General features: G+C 40.5%; 1 protein-coding gene across 5 annotated transcripts in view; it reads left to right on the top strand.

Moving 5' to 3' along the window:
- The window catches only part of ELAVL4 (ELAV like RNA binding protein 4), a 91,236-nt gene that overhangs the window by 27,839 nt on the left and 44,372 nt on the right, over positions 1-19,025 (top strand). For all 5 annotated transcript variants that reach the window (XM_061120043.1, XM_061120040.1, XM_061120039.1 and 2 more), the window contains exon 2: positions 11,205-11,445. In XM_061120043.1, the coding sequence (XP_060976026.1) occupies positions 11,205-11,445 (241 nt within the window). The remainder of the gene's footprint in view (positions 1-11,204; positions 11,446-19,025) is intronic.

Below are 19,025 nucleotides of genomic sequence, written 5' to 3'. Positions count from 1 at the left end.
TTGCCACCAGGTGATAAGGCAGACTTCAGAGTGTAATCTTGCTAATGTGCAGTGATTTAGGTGAAGGGGAGACCAAATCAGAGACTGTCTTAAGAAATGTGATTTTTATTTATTTGGGCTCCTATGTAGAAACAAGCAGAGTGTGGCCAAGGAGAAATCCTGCAGGACGGCTCTGGGAAGGAGATGGCATCGTTGTTAATACTGGGTCTGAACTGGGTTGAAGTATTTGATGCTTCTTTTCTTTTTAAAATATAACTTTCTTTCAGATTATAAAGGTGCTATTGTAAAACAAACAAAAAACTTGAAGAATAGAAATGGTGACAAATATAACTATCACCTATAATCCTACTATTTATTATTAGCATTTTCATTTTTCCCTCCTATTCTGTGCATGTTTATGTAATTGACATAATCCATTTTTAATTCTACCTTTTCTCTACATTGATTACAAACATTTTCTCATGTTATGAAAATGCATTATAAACATAATTTTAACATTTGTAGAATACTGTATCACAAAATTTTATGATAACTTAGTCACCCCCTCTGTTGGGCCCTCAGATTGTTTCTATTTTTTCACTCTTCTAGGTACACTGTTCCTAATATACCTTACTGTGTATACTTTTGGTTTACCCCATGGACGGAGGAGCCTGGTAGGCTGTGGTCCATGGGGTCGCTAAGAATCAGACACGACTGAGTGACTTCACTTTCACTTTTCACTTTCATGCATTGGAGAAGGAAATGACAACCCACTCCAGTGTTCTTGCCTGGAGAATCCCAGGGACGGGGGAGCCTGGTGGTCTGCCATCTATGGGGTCGCACAGAGTCAGACATGACTGAAGTGGCTTAGCAGCAGCAGTGCATACTTTTGGTCTACAGAATTTTGGATTCTCTTCTGAGCTTCAGAATGGATCAACAGGTCTAAGAATATGAACATAAGGTTCAGAAAGGTTGTGCCAATTTATATTTCCACCTATAATGATAAGAGAGACTATTTCACGGCACTTTAAAGCAACACTTGCAAACCTTGAATTTCTATGTATGTTCTCAGTAAGCATTTTGTCCAGAAATAATTCAGATCCACACTTCTCCCTGCCCAGGTCTGCACTATCACCAACGATGGTTTGCTAGACCCTAAGGTTACTTGCTCCCCCTTGCTTTCCCAGAGTGTGTCCCTTTTTTCTAATGTTTCTTTCTTATACAAAAACAAACAAAAAAAACCTGAAAGGAAGTCGGTGAAGAAGGAAATTAAAAACAAAATTTTAAGTGTGATAAAAGAATTTTTAAAACTACCGTATCAGATTGATATTGAAAATCTTTTCACTGATGAACAGATAGATGTACTATGAGGCTGTGTGCCTTCTCCATGGGTCTCACTTACATATTGGTCACTTACATTACATGCACTGAGGTGCTGAGAACCGTTTTGTTTCTCTCAGTGTCTTTGGCTTCGTAATGTCCCCAAATAATCACTCTCCTTTGAATTGGAAGAGCCGTTGGCATTATACAGTTCCTTTCAACAAAGCGAATGTTGCTCTGTGCAGATTTTTCTAGATACTAATTCCCTTCACTTCCCTCTGCTCTGTTCCTCATCTCTACCCCAACTGTGTTTAGAAAAGAAGTATCTGTTTTCAAAATAAAAAATATTTTTATGTGGATTTCTGAAAAATTTAATCTGAGTGTGCACAGAACAAATTCAGAGAGGTGATCCTATGCTTTAGATCATGATATAGATACCGGATAACCCAGGACTTTTTTACAGCTGAATCTTGGTGAGTTTGCTCACTCTGAGCCACTAGCCAGGCTTTTTATAAATACACAGTATTTAATATGTTTACATAAATTGTGCCACTGGCTATTCTTTATGCATTTAATCAGAAGTCTGACTTAGTCTGTGGACAGTTTCACAAGTGACTCATTAGTGTTCTTTTTATGGAAGACGAAGATAACATAGATACCATCACAACTGGCTCCCATCCCAACAGGAATCCACAGCTTATTATTAGGCATTTTGGTTATGTTGTCTACATTAAATATTCAGAGTTTGAGGTCTTAGGGAGTAGAATGGGAAGGAAATTGTTTTCCAATTGATTTTTTTATTAAAGGTGATATTTTTTCAGGAAACCTGAGAGCTTGCCCATGAAATTACATTTATATTAATAGGAAAACATTTCTTTTTCAAATATGTCTTTAACAAAACGAGCTTATTGAAACTTTGGGACTGTATTTATTTACAGGCCATTTTGGAAAAGAAGACTGAATGGACGGTGGGGTGGGTGCGGTTTGAAGGTTTCCTTGTCTTTACAGTGAACTGGATGATTAAGCCATCCCTCTGCTCTGGAGAGTTTTCTGTAAAAGTCTGTTAAAACCAAGTACTCAGGGGTTTTAGCAGCACTGCCCCAGGATGGGCACACTAGGAAATCATTTTAGGCCAAAACTGAAGCCCTAAAGGGACACTGTAAGATATTAAGGAGGCCAGTGTTTATTTAGGAGGAGAAATGTATGTGATGTGTCTGGGGAAGAAGATTAAAAAACTCGGATTTCTGTGAATTTGAGAATAATGCCTAAGAGAAATTAAATTTTGATTATGCTTTTCATTTAAATGCTGGCCCTGTTATTTTAAGTATTAATGCCTCATTCTCTCCAGTGGCTGCTGATTTAAAAAAACAACAACCCTGACTACAACCACTGAGAATACTTTTGGCATGCCCTCTTGCTCATCTCCAGTGAAGAAGATGCTGTTTCAGATGAGTAATGCCTCAAGCTTACCTCATTGTTCCAAATAGTCATTTGTTCAGGACGTAAGCATTCAGACCAGGATTGTCTGTTGGCAGACAGGATTGTCAGTTCAGTATCAGAGTGGCATATGACTTGTCTGTGTATAATTTCATTTACGTGCTTTTGGTGAGGGGATGGGGGTGGGAGTCATCAGAGACAGTTTGGAGGGAATTGCTTAAAAGAAAGGGGTGTATACCATTGATTTTAATTATTTATCTCCCCTCCTTTCTCATTCTCTCAACTTGAACCCTCTAAGAGCAGGGATCAAATTATTTTTGTTTCCCCAATTCCTCCAATAGTACCTTAGTCTATAAAGCATTCAATAAACTTGTCTTGAATTGAATACACTTGTTTTAAAGATATGCTGAGAATTTATTACCACATAAGTTCCTAGAGTAAATAGGTCTTTCAGGTTATTTGTGCATCTGCCCAAAGGTATTATTAAACTGTCAGCATGTTTTCCCCAGTTGGAATTAAATTTTTTTTCTAGAGTTTTCTAGTTACCTTCTAGCAGAATCTACAAAAACTTGGTACAAATGGCTTGGGGGGGGACATGCGGGCAGTCTTCAGCCAGATTCCCCTGTCTAGCGGTCTCTGTGAGTCATCACTTGTAGTTTGGGAGTCATTACCCCGGCAGTGGAGGTATAGTCCTAAGTTCCTTTTTCCTAGAGTGATCAGATCATAGATCTCAGCCCCTCCTCTTGGGCCCCACTAATAACTTATATCTCCTTCCCAGTTGAATCATAACCAGAAAAGCATTGCATTTAGAAAAAACTTAATCTGAAGGGACATGAGCAAATTAAAACCTCTTGAAAAGGAGGAGAGAGTATAGAGTTTATGGGCTGATGGACGAAACTTTAAAGAAATATGAAATTGGAGGGGGGGGGTGTTGTAAGGACATTTTTAGTATCTTTCAAGGAGCAAGAAGCGAAGTGAAGAATTATTCCTAAAAATAATATGTCTTCAGGAACACAGAGCCTGCTGTGTAATTTTCTAACTTTGGGGATTTGTTTTTCAGGCTTTTGAAAAGGGGGTGAGAGGCAGTAGTCTGGGCTGCTCCACCAGAGTCTCACATACTGCATGTCAGAATTTTATAAGGGTTAAGTGGGAAATGCCTACAAAGAGAATTAGGACTTTTATTTTTGTTCTCATGAATAATTTAAATCTATTTCTTTAATGGCTTGATTCAGTGACTGCCCTTGGTAAACATTATTCTTCATGCTCTTGGGAGTGCTTGTTCTATTACATAAGGGTTAGCTTTTATACATAAATCTTCAAAAGTCCTTCCAACATGGTAAAAGAAAACACCTTTAAATACTCATTAAAATATTTAATAAAATACATATGTGTATCTCAGACGTACACACCTGAGACATGTTTGCAGTCAGCACAGTCCTTTAGTATCTTTCTAGTTTCCGGGAATGCTGACATTTTGAGGGTGCTGGAAGTAGAAGGGAGAGTATTTGAAAAAGAAACATATACCTGTGACCTTCTTAGGTTCTTTTCTCTTGATCCTTTTGCCTGCTTTTGGAGTATCAGGGCCACCCCTCCCCTAGAGAATCAGAAGTTGAGGATAGCTGAGTGTGGCGTGACAGAGTTACAAGGGCCCTGCCCTGAGCTCTCGGATGATAAATGTCAGCAGTGAGTTCTACAGGCGCAGGTTCCTATAATATAAAGTTGTAATCTTTTATTTTGCCTCATGATGTAAATACTGATGGTATAAACTAGGTTAAGATACATAAATGCAAGACCGTACAGTTTATTGTCAGACTTCCACTTCTATGGAAAATACTGGAGCAAAGCTATGACATGGTTTGGCTGACAGAACTGGTGAGGGGGTTATGGTGGGACCCCTGACTTGCCTCTCTGGGGCCTGAAGTAGTGAGGTCCTCAGTTGTAAGGCGAGAGACCAGCCCTGTAATTCTAACCTGACTTCCCCACCCCTGAGCTTGAGCACAGGAAAGCCTTGTGAAGAGTGGGGGATAGAGGGAGTTGTAAGGGATTCATGAGCTGATGGAAGAAACATTAAAGGAGGCTTTAAGTCCTTTTTAGGATTTCAGAATGGCTCTTGCTTAATACACTTAAAGGACTTTCTGGTCATAGGACATGCTTATTCTCTCCTCTGACATGTGGACCCTTTGGCAATAAATATTTGTTTGAATGAATGAATGAATGATGAGGGCAAGAAATTACATGAAAAGAGTGACTTGGGAAAGGAGGGAAGTCTGCCGTTTGATTATATTGATATTCTTAGAGTCGATTGGGAGATTTCAGTCTGAGACCAAGGATTGATTTTAGTGTACCCAAAGTGTTATGTGCATATATATATATATATATATTTCTGAGGAGAAAGGGCGAAAGTATTCAGCAAGTTCTCTACAGGGCCCATGTCAGCCAAAGCTTTAGCAGGCCTGCTTGAATGAATGCCTCTTAAAATCTGCATTTAAAATAACATCTAAATGTATGTCTGGCATATGATAGGAACTCAATAAGTATTCTGTCTTCTTGCTATACAAAAGATGGAGATGACACTACTAAAATTATTGGCTTATACTTCACAGGGTTGTTAGAAGGATTTAGCGAACTATTGGACTTGCAAGGACTTTCATTCACTTTCATTCACTTTCATTCACTCAGTCGTTCTTAATGCAGAACCTACCCATTCTCAGGCCCTGTCCTATGTGCAGGAGGTACTATTATACATAAAACAGATGCGGTCTCTCTACTGTGGAGCTCAGAGTTGAGGTTGCCATTCTTTGTGAACTGCAAAGTACTCTACTCAGAAAAGTAAGGAAAATAGACCTATCTCCACACCTACATTCAGGCACATTTCTGTGATATAACCATCTTCACACTCCTCCCAAAGATAAAGTAGAAGTAAGCTCTCATCCAAATGGCCACGTCTGCATTGTCACAAGAATACACAATGAAATACAGGCCTAGACTTACGTGCCATCTCTGCCTCTAACTAGCACTGTGACCTTGTGCAAGTCACTTCCCATTTTCTCGTCCTCAGATTCCTTGTTAAGAGTACAGGGTTGGGCTCAGTGGCCCCTGATGTTCTCTGACATCATACATCCGCCCTGTGAGCTCAGTGAGGGCCAGCTCCCAGTCTGTGTATCCCCTGGACCTTGCACAGTGCCTGCCACTCCAGAGCTCCCTCCCCATTCATCTAACATTTCCAGATCTAGCTATCATGGAAATAAACCCTTTTTTAATGAGTATAACCTGGCCTGTCCAGGAAGCAGTATAACATATACTTTAGGTGAACAATAACAAAGGATGTTATTGAATGGTTACTCAGGACGGTTGGGAAGGACCCTGGACTGTGGCAACAGAGATGCCACAGAGGGCCGAAAGGGTTGGCTTTGTTTTTTCAGCAGCATCCTGAGAAAGAAGGAAGCCTGGCCCCACCTCTGCTTCTTTTCCCTCCTGCCTCCGCAGAGAGAAACGACCCTGCAGCCGCATGCCTGAGGCCTTCCCTCTTGCTTTTGTTGTATATTTTTGCAGGGAAAAAAAAAAAAAGAGGGTGGGAGGGGTGAGGTTAATGCGCTGAGTGTGAGTAATTAGTCATTCAAACCATCGACATTGACAGTGACAGGATTTGAGTGCCTGCCTTATTGTGCACTGCTTTAATAGTTTATCCCTGAAATTTTCTGCCTGTATAATGTTTCTTAAAATACATCATGGGAACATAAAAGATTTAATGCAGTGCTTTGTGTAACCATTAGAGTTTGAAGTCAACTGAACCTCCTCAAGGCTCTCTTCTGGATGCTGACTGTAATTCTGTTCTTAATTGCCGTTCGGAAGAGAGAAGGAAGGCAAGTCAGGGGTTTGGAACCTGGTCAGCTACGAAGTTGGCTGTGAGACCCACACAGAATCCTTCATTAAAGTATGCACACTTAAGTAACTGATACATTTACTTGCAGTGAAAATTGTGCTGTTAGAATATCAAAGATGTTACCCTGGGGAAGCAAGCGTTCTGATTTCGTTAAGCCAGCTTCTGAATTTATTGGAGGATAGCTTCCCACAAACACACATGTTTACCCTGGTCTTTTTCCCAAGTTGAGGTTGCAGGTGTCCTCTCTGTAAGGTCTACCATGTGACCTTAAAATGGCGTGATTTCATACTCCATATATTTACATCCTGGCAGCCTCTCTTATTTTCCAAGTAACGCTCTTGGTTCTCTTGCGTGTCAGATTTCAGTCTGACATTTTACATTTCTGATTCCTTTTTTAAGCCTGTCTTGCATCCTGGGATGCGTCATTAAGACCAGCAAGGGGTCTTATTACACAATGTATATTAACACATTTGCAAATGCTTCTCAGCTTTAAAACTGTACGCTTTTATTGAGAAAACTCTGTGTGTGTGCATATGTATATTTTCCTTAGTTCCTTCTGAGCCCACAAAAGGATAACTATGTAGTGTGTGTGCAGAGTAAAGAGAGCTCCATCTCCATGAGACGGGAATGAGTTGACCTGATTTATAGGTTTGTTCAATGAAAGGAGCTCAGTACCGAACACTGTATTTCATGGTTCCTTTTCAGAGGTTTGGACCCCAGTTAGGCTAGGATTGTCTGATGCACAGGTGGGACTCAGCTCCAGGGGTCAACATAAATTAGGAAATCCACACAGGATGTAAGGAGATCCAGAAGGCTTATTGGGGAACTGAATTTCTTTGCTGCAGACTTGATACTTCCTAGGCCTTTCTGGGGCAGGGAGCCCTGTGAAGTATTCACAGGGACAAGTACTGGCTCTCACCCCATGCGTCGGTGAGTTGAGTATCCAGTGAATTAAAAATGAACACAGCTGTCAGGAGACCTTTTATAGTCTTGGTCCCACAGAATCACAGCATGCTTAGGTATGACTTACATTTGTCCTACTCCATCACTGATACTCTAAATGCTGCCTCACTGCAGGATATTTCTCAGGTGTTTGTGTAGGAACCGTGAGAAGGGTAACCTAAGAAAGCGGTGCAGGGAAGGCGTTCTGTAGATTGTGGGGCTGATATTTTTGCCACTAAATCAAAATGAAACTGTTGGGCAACTCTGTGGTTCTGCCGGCCCGGCCTCCTGAACTGGATGAAATCTGTTTTTCCAGTTCCTTATTGAGTTGGTGGTGCTCCTTAGGTCTGTTGCCTGGACACCTGACTCAGTGAAGCAGTGAGACAACACGGCAAAAGGAGGCACTGCACAGACCCAGGAGGCCGATGGCTTGGCAGAGCAGAACCTACCTCCCAGCCAGGAGTTATGACGATGTTCTAAAACATCATCTCCATTAGCATGATCACTCCCCTGGGCACAACGCCCTGATTCTTTCCTGAACCCTTGCCTCAAGGGCAGAGCATCTGCATAGGATTTACTGGGTGCATTTTTTTTTTTTTTTAAATCAGTGCTGAGGAGAGCTTGATTTAAGATTCCTCTACAGAGCCCTTCACTGTCTCTTTGCTCTCTGGACCAGTCTAACACAATCCCACAGTTGTCCTGAAAGTTCTGATGTAATAAGTGAAGCCACTTAGTTACCTATGTGATGGCAAAGAATCTCAGATGCTTCCCACCTTCCTCCATCTGCCTTGTTTCCCTGATTCCTCTTGAGATTTCTTTTCTTTCTTTTGGTTTCAGTTCCCAGTTGTGATTATCAGAAGGAGAAGCAATTAGAGCAAAGCTCATCCATGTAGGGCATAATGAGGAGTAATAGTTAACGATGCTTCTAGCCACTTTATGTTCTATGCATCTTACATATATAAATAACCCTGCACGGTGGTGGTGTTCTGGTTTATAAAGAGAAAACGGCCCAAGAGCCCAACTGCCTGAGATCACAGAGCTAATAAGTAGTAGAACTAGAGTTTTAAGTCAGCTAAAACTCTAAAACTTATTCCCTTTTTACTATACCACTATGTTTCAGATGAGCAAATAAGCAAAAAGCAAAACAAAACAAAAACAGCAACAAAAAAAAATGGCTTCTGAACATTGATGAGGATGAGTAGCAACTAGAACTTTCATATTCTGCTAGTGAGAGAGTCAGTTGGGACATCTATTTAGAAAAACTATAAACAGTACCTACTAAAGCAGAAATACCCCTGAACCCCAAAATAGACTCCAAAGAATATTACCAACAGAAATGTGTATGTACACCATAGGATGTATATGTGATGCTCATAGCAGCATTATCTATAATAGTTTAAAAAAAACAAAACTAAAAATAACCCAGTGTTCTTCAAAGTAAAAGAGATACATAAAATATAATATTTTAATACAATGCAATTTTCTTCAGTAGTGGAGAAGAACAGCCTACCTCTACATTTCAAGACATGAAAGACACTCTGGCATAATGTGTGAAAAGACATAAAAGAGTACATTTTGTGTGACTCCATGTATATAAAATTCAAAAGAAGATAAGTCTGTGAATTAGAAGGCAGAGTATGGTTACCTTGGTGGGTGGTATGAATGATGAGGATGGGGACACAAGAAAGTCTTCTGGAATGCTGGTCATTTTCTGTATCGTGATCTGAAAGGTGGTTACTTGAGTGTGAGTTGTGTTCATTTTGTAAACATTCCTTGAGTTGTACCCTTGAGACTTGTACACTTTACTACATATATATTATATAAACAGGCTTATCTCCCCAAATTTCTCAGAGCAGCAAAACAACAGTAATAATAATGGAAGCTACTAGTAATCAGATATCTGCTAAGCTTGGTTTTCCTTGTCTGTAAAACACAGAGGATGTTAGAATATGCCTCACTCCCTTCTTGTGGGGAGTCAGTGAGAGAAGTCACATCAGGTGATTTGCAGAGCCACCAGGGAAACCCAAGAATACTGGAGTGGGTAGCCTATCCCTTCTCCAGGGCATCCTCCCAACCCAGGAATCAAACCAGGGTCTCCTGCATTGCAGGTGGACTCCTTACCAGCTGAGCTACCAGGGGAAGCCCTAGAATGACTTTAATGGATATCAATGATTGTGGTTGTGTTCCCACCACTATTCAGGCACTTTACATATATTCTGTCAACAGATCCTTCGTTCCACCTTGCAAGGCAGGCAGCATTGTTCTCCTCTTTCAAATGAGAAACACTAAGGTTCTCAGAGTTCAAGTCCCTTACCCGAAGTTGCACAACTAGGGAATGACAGAGCATGACCCCATTTCCAAGGAACTGATGTTCAATTTCACAGAAGATGGAAATAACACCATAAAGGATGAGTAAGGGGTGGAGCTCAGATAGAATGGAAAAGTGGGACTGATGGACTGCATTTGGGGCCAGGAAAACTGGGTACAGGCCTAGACTCTGTCCCACTTTCCTCTGGATGTCTCTGGGATTCATCTCCAACAGGAGAGTTTTGAGCTGAACTGTATTTCCTGAAGTGTCTTCTTTCTGGCTCTGTAGTTTTCTGATTCTCAGTGCTTGTCGTACCATACAAGGCATCTTCATGAACCAGCTCCATGAGCTTAAACCCACTTTTCATGTAAAACCTAATTCTAACAACATCTTCTTGGGATTTTCCCCGAGTACCTCTATCCTTTAAGCAGGTTTGATTGCTCCTCCATTACGTGGCCACTGTCCTATTGCAGCCCTTTGCCTTCTATGTCCTCTGTGGACTGTAAGCTCCTTGTGGATCGAGACTGAGGCTTGTCTCTTTATTCCCATGCACGCTGCCTCAAACAGTTAACACATTCGTGGAAATATTTCTTTAATTAACTATTTAAATACAGAGAAGTCTTTTTTGAGTAATGTGTGAGAGGACCATCTGGGGCTGTACTAGACTTGAAGTGGAGACCTAGAGAGAACTTTCCTTCCTGTTTTTAATTTTGTTTGAGGTCCAGGAGAAACAGTAACAGAATAGCTGGGGAGAAACATCATTAGATAACTTTGTAGCTCCCTGGTGTGCTTTTATGAAATCTAAAGTTTGATCTTTATTAAGCATCAGTGAAAATCTAAACCCTTCCCATATGGAACAGCCCCACTCAATTTAATGTCATTTTACTTTATGAGATAGTTAATAAACAGGTACTGTATTTGATCTTGTGAGTGTAGCCCTCTATGTTTAGCTTTTTCAGCTTTAATGGAACTATAATTTTAATCATGATTATTACTTTACATTTTAATTATAATTTGGTGTGGCTTAAGTATACATTTCTGAGAGTGATTGTGTAATGAAAACAGGAATTAGCTTTTCATTAACAAAATAATGGGAGAGTTCCCACTGCATTCTAGTCTGTGTTCAAAATCTATGGGCTGGCCTAAAAATAGCAAGGGGAGTTTAACATTTTGGTTAAAAACATGTTTCTAAATTGGCTGTGTTCACAACCCCATCTCTTTTGCTCCATCCTGCTTTATCTTGTTCCCTTTCTTTACAAAAAATAAAATCAAATCTTGAAAGAGACTTTGTGTCTTTGAGATATCAAAAGGCTTAATATTTTTATTTTTATTTAGATAATTAGCACCATGGAGCCTCAGGTGTCAAATGGCCCGACATCCAATACAAGCAATGGACCCTCCAGCAACAATAGAAACTGTCCTTCTCCCATGCAGACAGGGGCAGCCACAGATGACAGCAAAACCAACCTCATAGTCAACTATTTACCCCAGAATATGACCCAGGAGGAATTCAGGAGTCTCTTTGGGAGCATTGGTGAAATAGAATCCTGCAAACTCGTGAGAGACAAAATTACAGGTACGCTCTTCTTCAATATTCTAGGCTTGGGATTCACAGCTACCTTGTTCCATTAGATATGCAGATCTTGGCAGGACTGCGTATGTGTGGTGGTGTCTTTGAGTGTCTGCAGCTTGTGTCCTGCGTTCAAGGATAGCATGGGTACAGTCATAAATGCATGCGTGTGTGAATACTACATGAAACCGCATTGCAGATTGGTAGGACCAGGAAGCAGATAAAGATTTTGGAGCTTCCTCAGCTTTACTTTATGTGAAATAATCCTTTGATTGTATCTTCTTTTATTCTTAATCAGCCACCCCTACACTTTGTTCTTTAGTTCTCAGTTCTGCCCTCTGCCCCCAACCCCATACTCGTTTTTGTCTGTTTATTCCTTAACTCTCAAACATTTGGTTTGTGTGTGTCCAGTGTTCGTCCATGTGTCTGAGACAGTGTTTTAGAGGGGGCTACTGTCGTCACAACTGCCCATTGTCCCTGGGAGTAATAGGCCTTAAGGAGAGCAGATTATTCTGGAATAAATCTACTCTGTCATGGGAGGGAGATGCTACATGAAGGAATTTTATTTTACTTGTTTGTTGTGAAGATACTCTTTGAGAATTCAGAGACTTTTTACTGGAAAGTAAAACAATACCCTATCCTTCAACACTTGAAAGCTTTAGGTTGTGATTTTTTTCTAACTGACAGTCATTCATTGAGGACCTAGCGTCTGCCAGATACTGACGCTATAATCCTTTGGGGCTGTGGTTGGGGGTCATTTCCCTGTAATCTTTCTGGAAGTGAGAATGTTTTCTTAGAAAAATATTGAACTACATCATGATGGCAGTGAAGCTGCTATGCTTTGATGCTCCCCTCCTAAAATCATCCACACTCAGCTTTGAGTATTTATCATTTTTGAATGTTGACTTTTATTTCCCTCTCTATGGACAATTTAATTGAAGAGCAGCTGGCCTATATAGGGAAAAGGAAACTTTAAAATACAGAAATATGTTATCCTGATTTTTAAATCAGAGAATACAGTGTATTTGTGTGCATGTAGCTATATTCTCCAAATCTTCTGATTCACTTGTCAATTTGTCCCCATATATACTATTTTGCAAAATCATAAAACTCAAATAATTGTCAACATATAAAAATCATATAACTCACCAAACATAATTTCCTCTTCTGTAAAGTTGGAAAATAATACTTATCTCAAAGGACTTTTTGTGAGGATTAAATGGGAGACTGAATATATACTGCCTAGCATAATGCCTCTTGCATAGTAGTCTCTCAGTAATGGGGGAGGGTGTTATTATTATAAGTACAGTTAGTGTGTTTCAAGAAGAGTGACTAGATCAGAGAAGTTTTATCAGGGTCTCCAAATAGGGCTACGGCTTTGGTGTTCTTATCCCAGAGCCCTGGATCATCCATCCTTTGACAGAACTGCCTATGCTGTCAGAAAGCCAATGTTTAGATTCCTGAATAATCTTTATATAATAGGATGATAATTCAAACCAAATTAAAACCAGTTAACCATATGATTCTTCCTCCTACTCCTGTATGGAAAATGTATTTTTGGTGTAGCCTTACCTTCTAAATAGGGACTCTGCCAGCTATCTTAGTGAATATTATTAAGCACCTTTTCAAAAGAGTTCCTTTAGAAGTGTAGTGAGATTTTTCAGAAGTACTGATTCATGGTGTTGTTCTTTGTTTTCTAAAGACACATGTTTAAACAAGCAGATTCCTTTACTGAAAGAATGCTAATTTGGTAGTTCACTGAGTGGATTTGAATAGGAGTGACAGCTTCGAAGACAGCCTTTAATTTGGTATACAAAACCAAAATTGTCAACTTTGGTTTGTTTAGCACCCTCTCCAGCACAAGCAGAGACATACAGTAGCATCTGAGCTTAAAGAAGAAGCTTATGGGTTGAAGGCAGAAATACAATTCAAGCATAAATTTATAATTATGCATTTTTTTAATTCAGGGGGAAAAGAATTTTATTTGCAGAGAACTTATGGGAATGAGGCAGGGAAATATAGAGAGACCAGAGATATTTGCCCTCATTTGGTAGCGGTGTTTAATAAAAGTAGAACTTGTGGTTGTAAAGAGTGCTTATTAAATTCTTCATTTACACTACCTAATTAATTCTAGCATTTTAAATTAACAGTGAAACTGGTCCCTGCTGTACCATTCCATAGATGCAGCATATTTCCTCCATCCACCCGTTGTTCAGGTTTAATTGGCTACGCTAAAAGTCAGAGAAGGAGAGAGAGATAGACTGTGGGGAGATGGGGAAGGAGTGGGGATCTCTCTAATGGAAGACCCTCTGAGGCCTGCATTTGGGGTTAAGTGATAATACAGGCTGGGAGGCTGAGGTTTCACACCTGCCAAGTTAAAAGGCTGCTGCTGGTGGTTCAGGAGTCAGGGTAAATGACATCATAGGTATTTTTGTTGCCCTGATTTTTAACATCCCAGTCCCCCCTTTTCCTGCAACACCTCCTACAGATCTCAATGCATCTCGATCCTGTGAAGTTTACAGGGAGTTCTAAATACCCAGTGGGAGGATTAGGGGGTGGGAAGTGGCAAAAAGATAAGAATTCAAGATTAAGATTTTCCAGCCTAACCACTCCCTAAGAGAATGTAATCGATCTCCTTAGAAGGTTCTGGCTTCTGAAAGTGCAGGAGAGTGGGGAGGGAGGGAGGAAAGATGGAGGGAAGGAGGGAAAGAGAAACTGTTAATGGTGTTGCCAGTAGGCTGGCTTCGCTCCTTGCTGTGGGTTGTCAATGAATTCTCCATTTGAATTTGGGCATGGACTTAAGTGTCATGCGGCCAAGAACATACTTGCTATTATTTATCAAGTACTTGCTCTAGGCCAGGTACTTACTGGACACTGAATATACCTTATTTTATTTAACGTTGAGAACAGCCTCCATTTCCTTAGATGAAGACGCAGAAGCTTAGTGAGGGTACGTAACTTACTGAGGCAGCACCGTTTATTAGCAGCTGGTGGAGCTGGGTTTCCAAAATCGTGATCTTACATGGAAGCATGTGAGGACGCCCCTGCCTGTGTTACCTGAAGGTACCTGCTAAGCCTTCCCCATAACCCAGTGAAACATCGCGTTCCTCTGAGCAGCGGTTGCTCCACTCTGCAAAGTCTACCTAATGCACCATGGCTTAAAACAAGACCCCTGTGTATAACCAGAGGCAAAGATAACAATATTTATCATCCTCTGGGGATATAATTCAGCCTTCAGTGGAAAGCCAAATTTACTGAAAATGCCAGGTTTAAGATTCCCTTACAGTGCTTTTGGACATCTCTGTTACTTATCTTCTCAGAGATATTAGATTTTCTTTTTTCCAATTGGGAAAGGACACTTATCAGGATAATCTAGGTACCAGAGAGAGAAAATGTGTGTTGCAAGTTGCTTTTGTGTGTATCTGTGAACACAGGGAGGCTCTGGAAGCCATTCTTTATTCTTCTCCATCCACCTGCACCTCTGCTCCTGGAGAGAAAGGAAGATGGCACGTGTCCCGCAAGGATTCGTGCCACCGAGGAACTCGGGCAAAGAACATCAAACCCCTGGTAGAAATTCTGTTATTCCCGTGGACTGCAGATAATTGAATTAAGTTCTTCTTTGTTGTTGTTGCCTTTTTGTTTTTCAGGCTTTGAGATTGCACTTCTGAATCCAGGTTCCTAGATGATTAGTATTTTAGGGGAGGAAACATATGGCTGAACCAGGATAGTTAGGTGGCTCATGGTATGTCTTAAAGCCAGCACAGCTGGAACGCTAAATTGCATCTTTATAATTGTCTCTCTTGTTATCACCCCTCTCGAAAAGGAACAGAGAAAGGAGGGGGGAAAGTAACAAAGAAAATTCCCCAGAAATAAATCAGTGTACGACAGCAAGAAGTTTTGATCTGCCTATCTAGACTGTGTGATTATTTGCATCATGGTGATAAAAAAAGAATTATATTTTTACTTGATATCACTCTTCATGTGCCCATGCAGTATGGTTTTTAAGAGTAGTTTTCTATCCATTTCGGGCAAACGAGAACCCTGAAGTGGGGGTTTTGAGGATGGTGGTCCAAAATGAACATTATCCATTATAAAACTGAATATATGGAGTGACCAGTATATGAAATAGATTATATGGTCTGTGGGTGGTTGAGAAAAGATGAAGTCTCCATTAGCTTGAGCTACTGAGGTGGCATTTGAAGGATGGGGTTAGGATTTAGGTAGACAGAAGAAAAGCAAAAGGGATGGAGCAAAAATTCCAGTCTAAGAACAAAAGTCTTTTTTTATTCTTCTGTGCTTCGGACAAAGGAAGTAAAGCCGGGTCATGCCTCTCAGAAGCAGTCCTCTGGAATTGAAGCAGCGCTGCCAAGGGAAGTTAAGCAATGAAAACATTAAGTCAGGGGCTCCCTCACAGCGCAGTGGTTAAGATTCAGCGCTTCCAACGCAAGGGGTGTCGAGTCAATTCCTGACCAGGAAACTAAGATCCCACATGCTGTGCAGCGGGGCCAAAACACAGAACACTGTCAGTTAGAGTTGCACCTGATGGGCAAAGACAACATTTTCTAAACCCCACCTCTAATCCATCTTTTCATTCTTCGTTTATAATACATGACTTTGGCTTAATTAATATTATCATTTAGTGGAAAGAGTAGAATAAGGCAAAAAAAGATGCTTCACTACTGGAGGCATCAGGGTGAATTCTTTGCCACAGCCTTTGTGTGTAGAATCACAGCTCTAATTAAAGGAACCAATTCAGTGTTGATTCAGTGACACTGGGTAACTTCTGTTCTTTCTTGGATTTGTGAAAGTGCTAATAATCCTGTATTTCCCTCTCAGGAGGTAGGATTGGACTACAGCAGTGGGGGGTTGGGAGTTAGGGGTTGGGGGAAGCTGTGTCTGCTAAAGCATCAAGGCCAAGAGGTATTACATAGTATACAGTCTCTTGGGTTCAAGAGGGAGAGGTGAGTGAGGGTTGTGGGTTACCTTATGTTACCTCATATACTTACAAGGAACTGGACTAATAGGGTCACTATGGGAATTTAATTGTTTTGCTTCTAAGATAACATTATAAACAATAAAAAGGCTCTGAAAAAAAAAAAACCCTAAAGTACAAAAATGCTCCTGAAATGTCAATTCAGCCCTGGGGTAAGTTTATTGGTGTAATTTCTGACAGCATCCAGCAAAGACAAACAAAAATAATAGCAGCAGCTTTTGTATGTTTTTGTGTGCCTTCTGCGTATTCTGGATACTATATTACAAGCTTTAAATATAGTCGCTCGTTTAAATAGTAAATTGGGACTTCTTGGAGATTCATAATCATAGCCAGTGTTTATTGAGTGCTTACTATGTGCTCGTCATTGGGCTGAGATCAATAAATGAAGTTTCATGGTATCCCCAAGACAGTCATTTTACAGTCCAAGAAACTTGGACTCAGGAGCAATTGAGTCATTTATCCAAGGTGACTTAGCTTCCAAGTAGGGGAGCTGAGACTTGAACTGTTGGCTCTCTAATTGTGAGTTGTCCCATTATAGTTTATCTCTGGCAGTTTCCCTATAAATACTAAACTGACATCTCCCCCTTACAAACCAATGCAACTTATATTACCTAAGGAATGAAAACTTTTAGTACAGGGAAAATATAATTAGAGTTCAAAATCTTTTGTCTTGGTAAATAGCATGGTATGCATTAAAAAAAAAATACCAGTGGCCAGTAAGGTCACTACTTACCTGAACAAGAAAGAATAGACTTCAAGTGGTTCTTACCTTCAAATTCTCTCTTCACAAGATACCCCTCACGGTGTTCTCCTTTTCTTTATCGTGCAGGCACTGTGTTGAAATGGATGCTGCCTTAAGTTTAAGCATACTTAAAATCCAGCCTCAATTATGCAGATCCAAGAAAATCCCAAGATATTGATTAGCTAAATGAACTTTTCTACATGCACATCAGAGGAATATGCGTTAGCGATGGGAAGGCTAGAGGAAACAGTAGCATTTATCAGCATATTTTACTGCTGATTTTGCAAATGTACTTGATACAGTGCAATGTGCCTCCTGAATTCAGAGGAAAATCAGGCATATTTGCATCTATTATTTTATTTATCACCTCCCTGCAGTCATTTTATACATACTCCACAAAGAAGAGTAAAAGAAATTTGAGTTGTTGACTTGAAGAGAGGATTGATTTTTATTGGGGGTTGAATGGAAAATTTTTAGTTAAGGAGAAGATTTGACAGACTAATGGGGTTACAAAACAGGAGAATAGGGGTCTGCTTTATTAAGGGGAACTTAAAGAACTCCAAAATGTTAAGTGCAAACTGTGAACCATATAATCATTCTTCCTCTTACACACCCATCAAGGGCAATCAGGGCCCTCCCATCCTTACTAATTAGAACAGGTTGGCAATTGAGTGGAGCTGTGAGGCTTAGAGCTTGTGCAGGTACTTTCTGATTCTTTCAACACATTTTTTTCCCAGGGCGGCAATAGGCAGGATTATAGACCAGGTATGGTTTCCTTTTGCCCCCTGGCTATCTTTCCCTTCATCTTCCCTTCCACATCAGATGGTTCTGTCCTGCTTCCAAACTCAGATAACCGTAGGAAAGTATTCTCACGTCCCAAGAGAGGTGTCTCAAAGGATTTTTACCTAGGATGTGAATCAGGACTGAGTATTTTAAGGATTTTCTATTTCTGTACTTTAGCTGGCTGTTTGGTTCCTAAGACCAATTCCCTGTTCACTCAGCCACCCCTCCTTCCCCCAACACACACACACACACACACACACACACACACACACTCACTCACTCACTCTCTGCTTCTCTTCCCTCCTCTATAGAATGACCTGGTTGTTTGGGACTAGGAACTAAGCAGGAAGGTAATGTCAAACTGAAATTTCCATACATTATCTAAAAATGTAATTCATCAGCTTCAGGGTAGGAGGAAAGTGCTTTCTGAAATGTGTTAATGGGAAAATCATTTTTTCTTGTCTTCTGTGAGCTGTGGTAGTGGTGATTTTTTTCATTCTCCCCCACCCCATCCCCATTCCACATTTCCCTTACTGCTCTTAACTGATGAACTTTGTTACCTGTCTTTTATTCCTTGTCAGAACTAAAGATCTTTAAGTTGCCTTTTTGTTTTTCCTACAGTCCCAAAATTGAGCTTTGATGGGAGAAGATATTTCTAGTTTGGAGAGAAGATAAAATTCAGATGGAGACCATATAGTTGTATAAGGCTTTTACATTTGTGAAAGATTTTCAATCAGCCAACTTTATTTATTTAGTGTCTGCTCCCTCAGACCAAATAAATGTTATATCTTTTCCTCCTTCTCTTCTCTTAAATTCTGTATCAGTCTGTGAGGAAGCTAAAGAGAATAAGACGTAGTTTGTGCCCACATGTTGCTGCTAGCATGGCCAATGAGTAGAGGAAGTCAGGACAAATTACAGGGCCCTACAGCAGTCTGCAGGTCTGGGAGGGGCTGGGAGCCCATGTGATGCATAAAAGTGGTGCCACATTTGCTGTTTTGGGTGTGTTGGCAGGGGTGGGGAGGGGCTCGGGGGAACAGGGCTAGTGGTTGGGCAGGGTGGGGGGGGTGG

Source organism: Dama dama, chromosome 20 (genome assembly GCF_033118175.1).
Source record: "Dama dama isolate Ldn47 chromosome 20, ASM3311817v1, whole genome shotgun sequence".
Lineage (NCBI taxonomy): Eukaryota > Metazoa > Chordata > Mammalia > Artiodactyla > Cervidae > Dama > Dama dama.
Note: the sequence above shows the minus strand (reverse complement) of the source record. Positions and strands in the feature narration are given on the sequence as shown.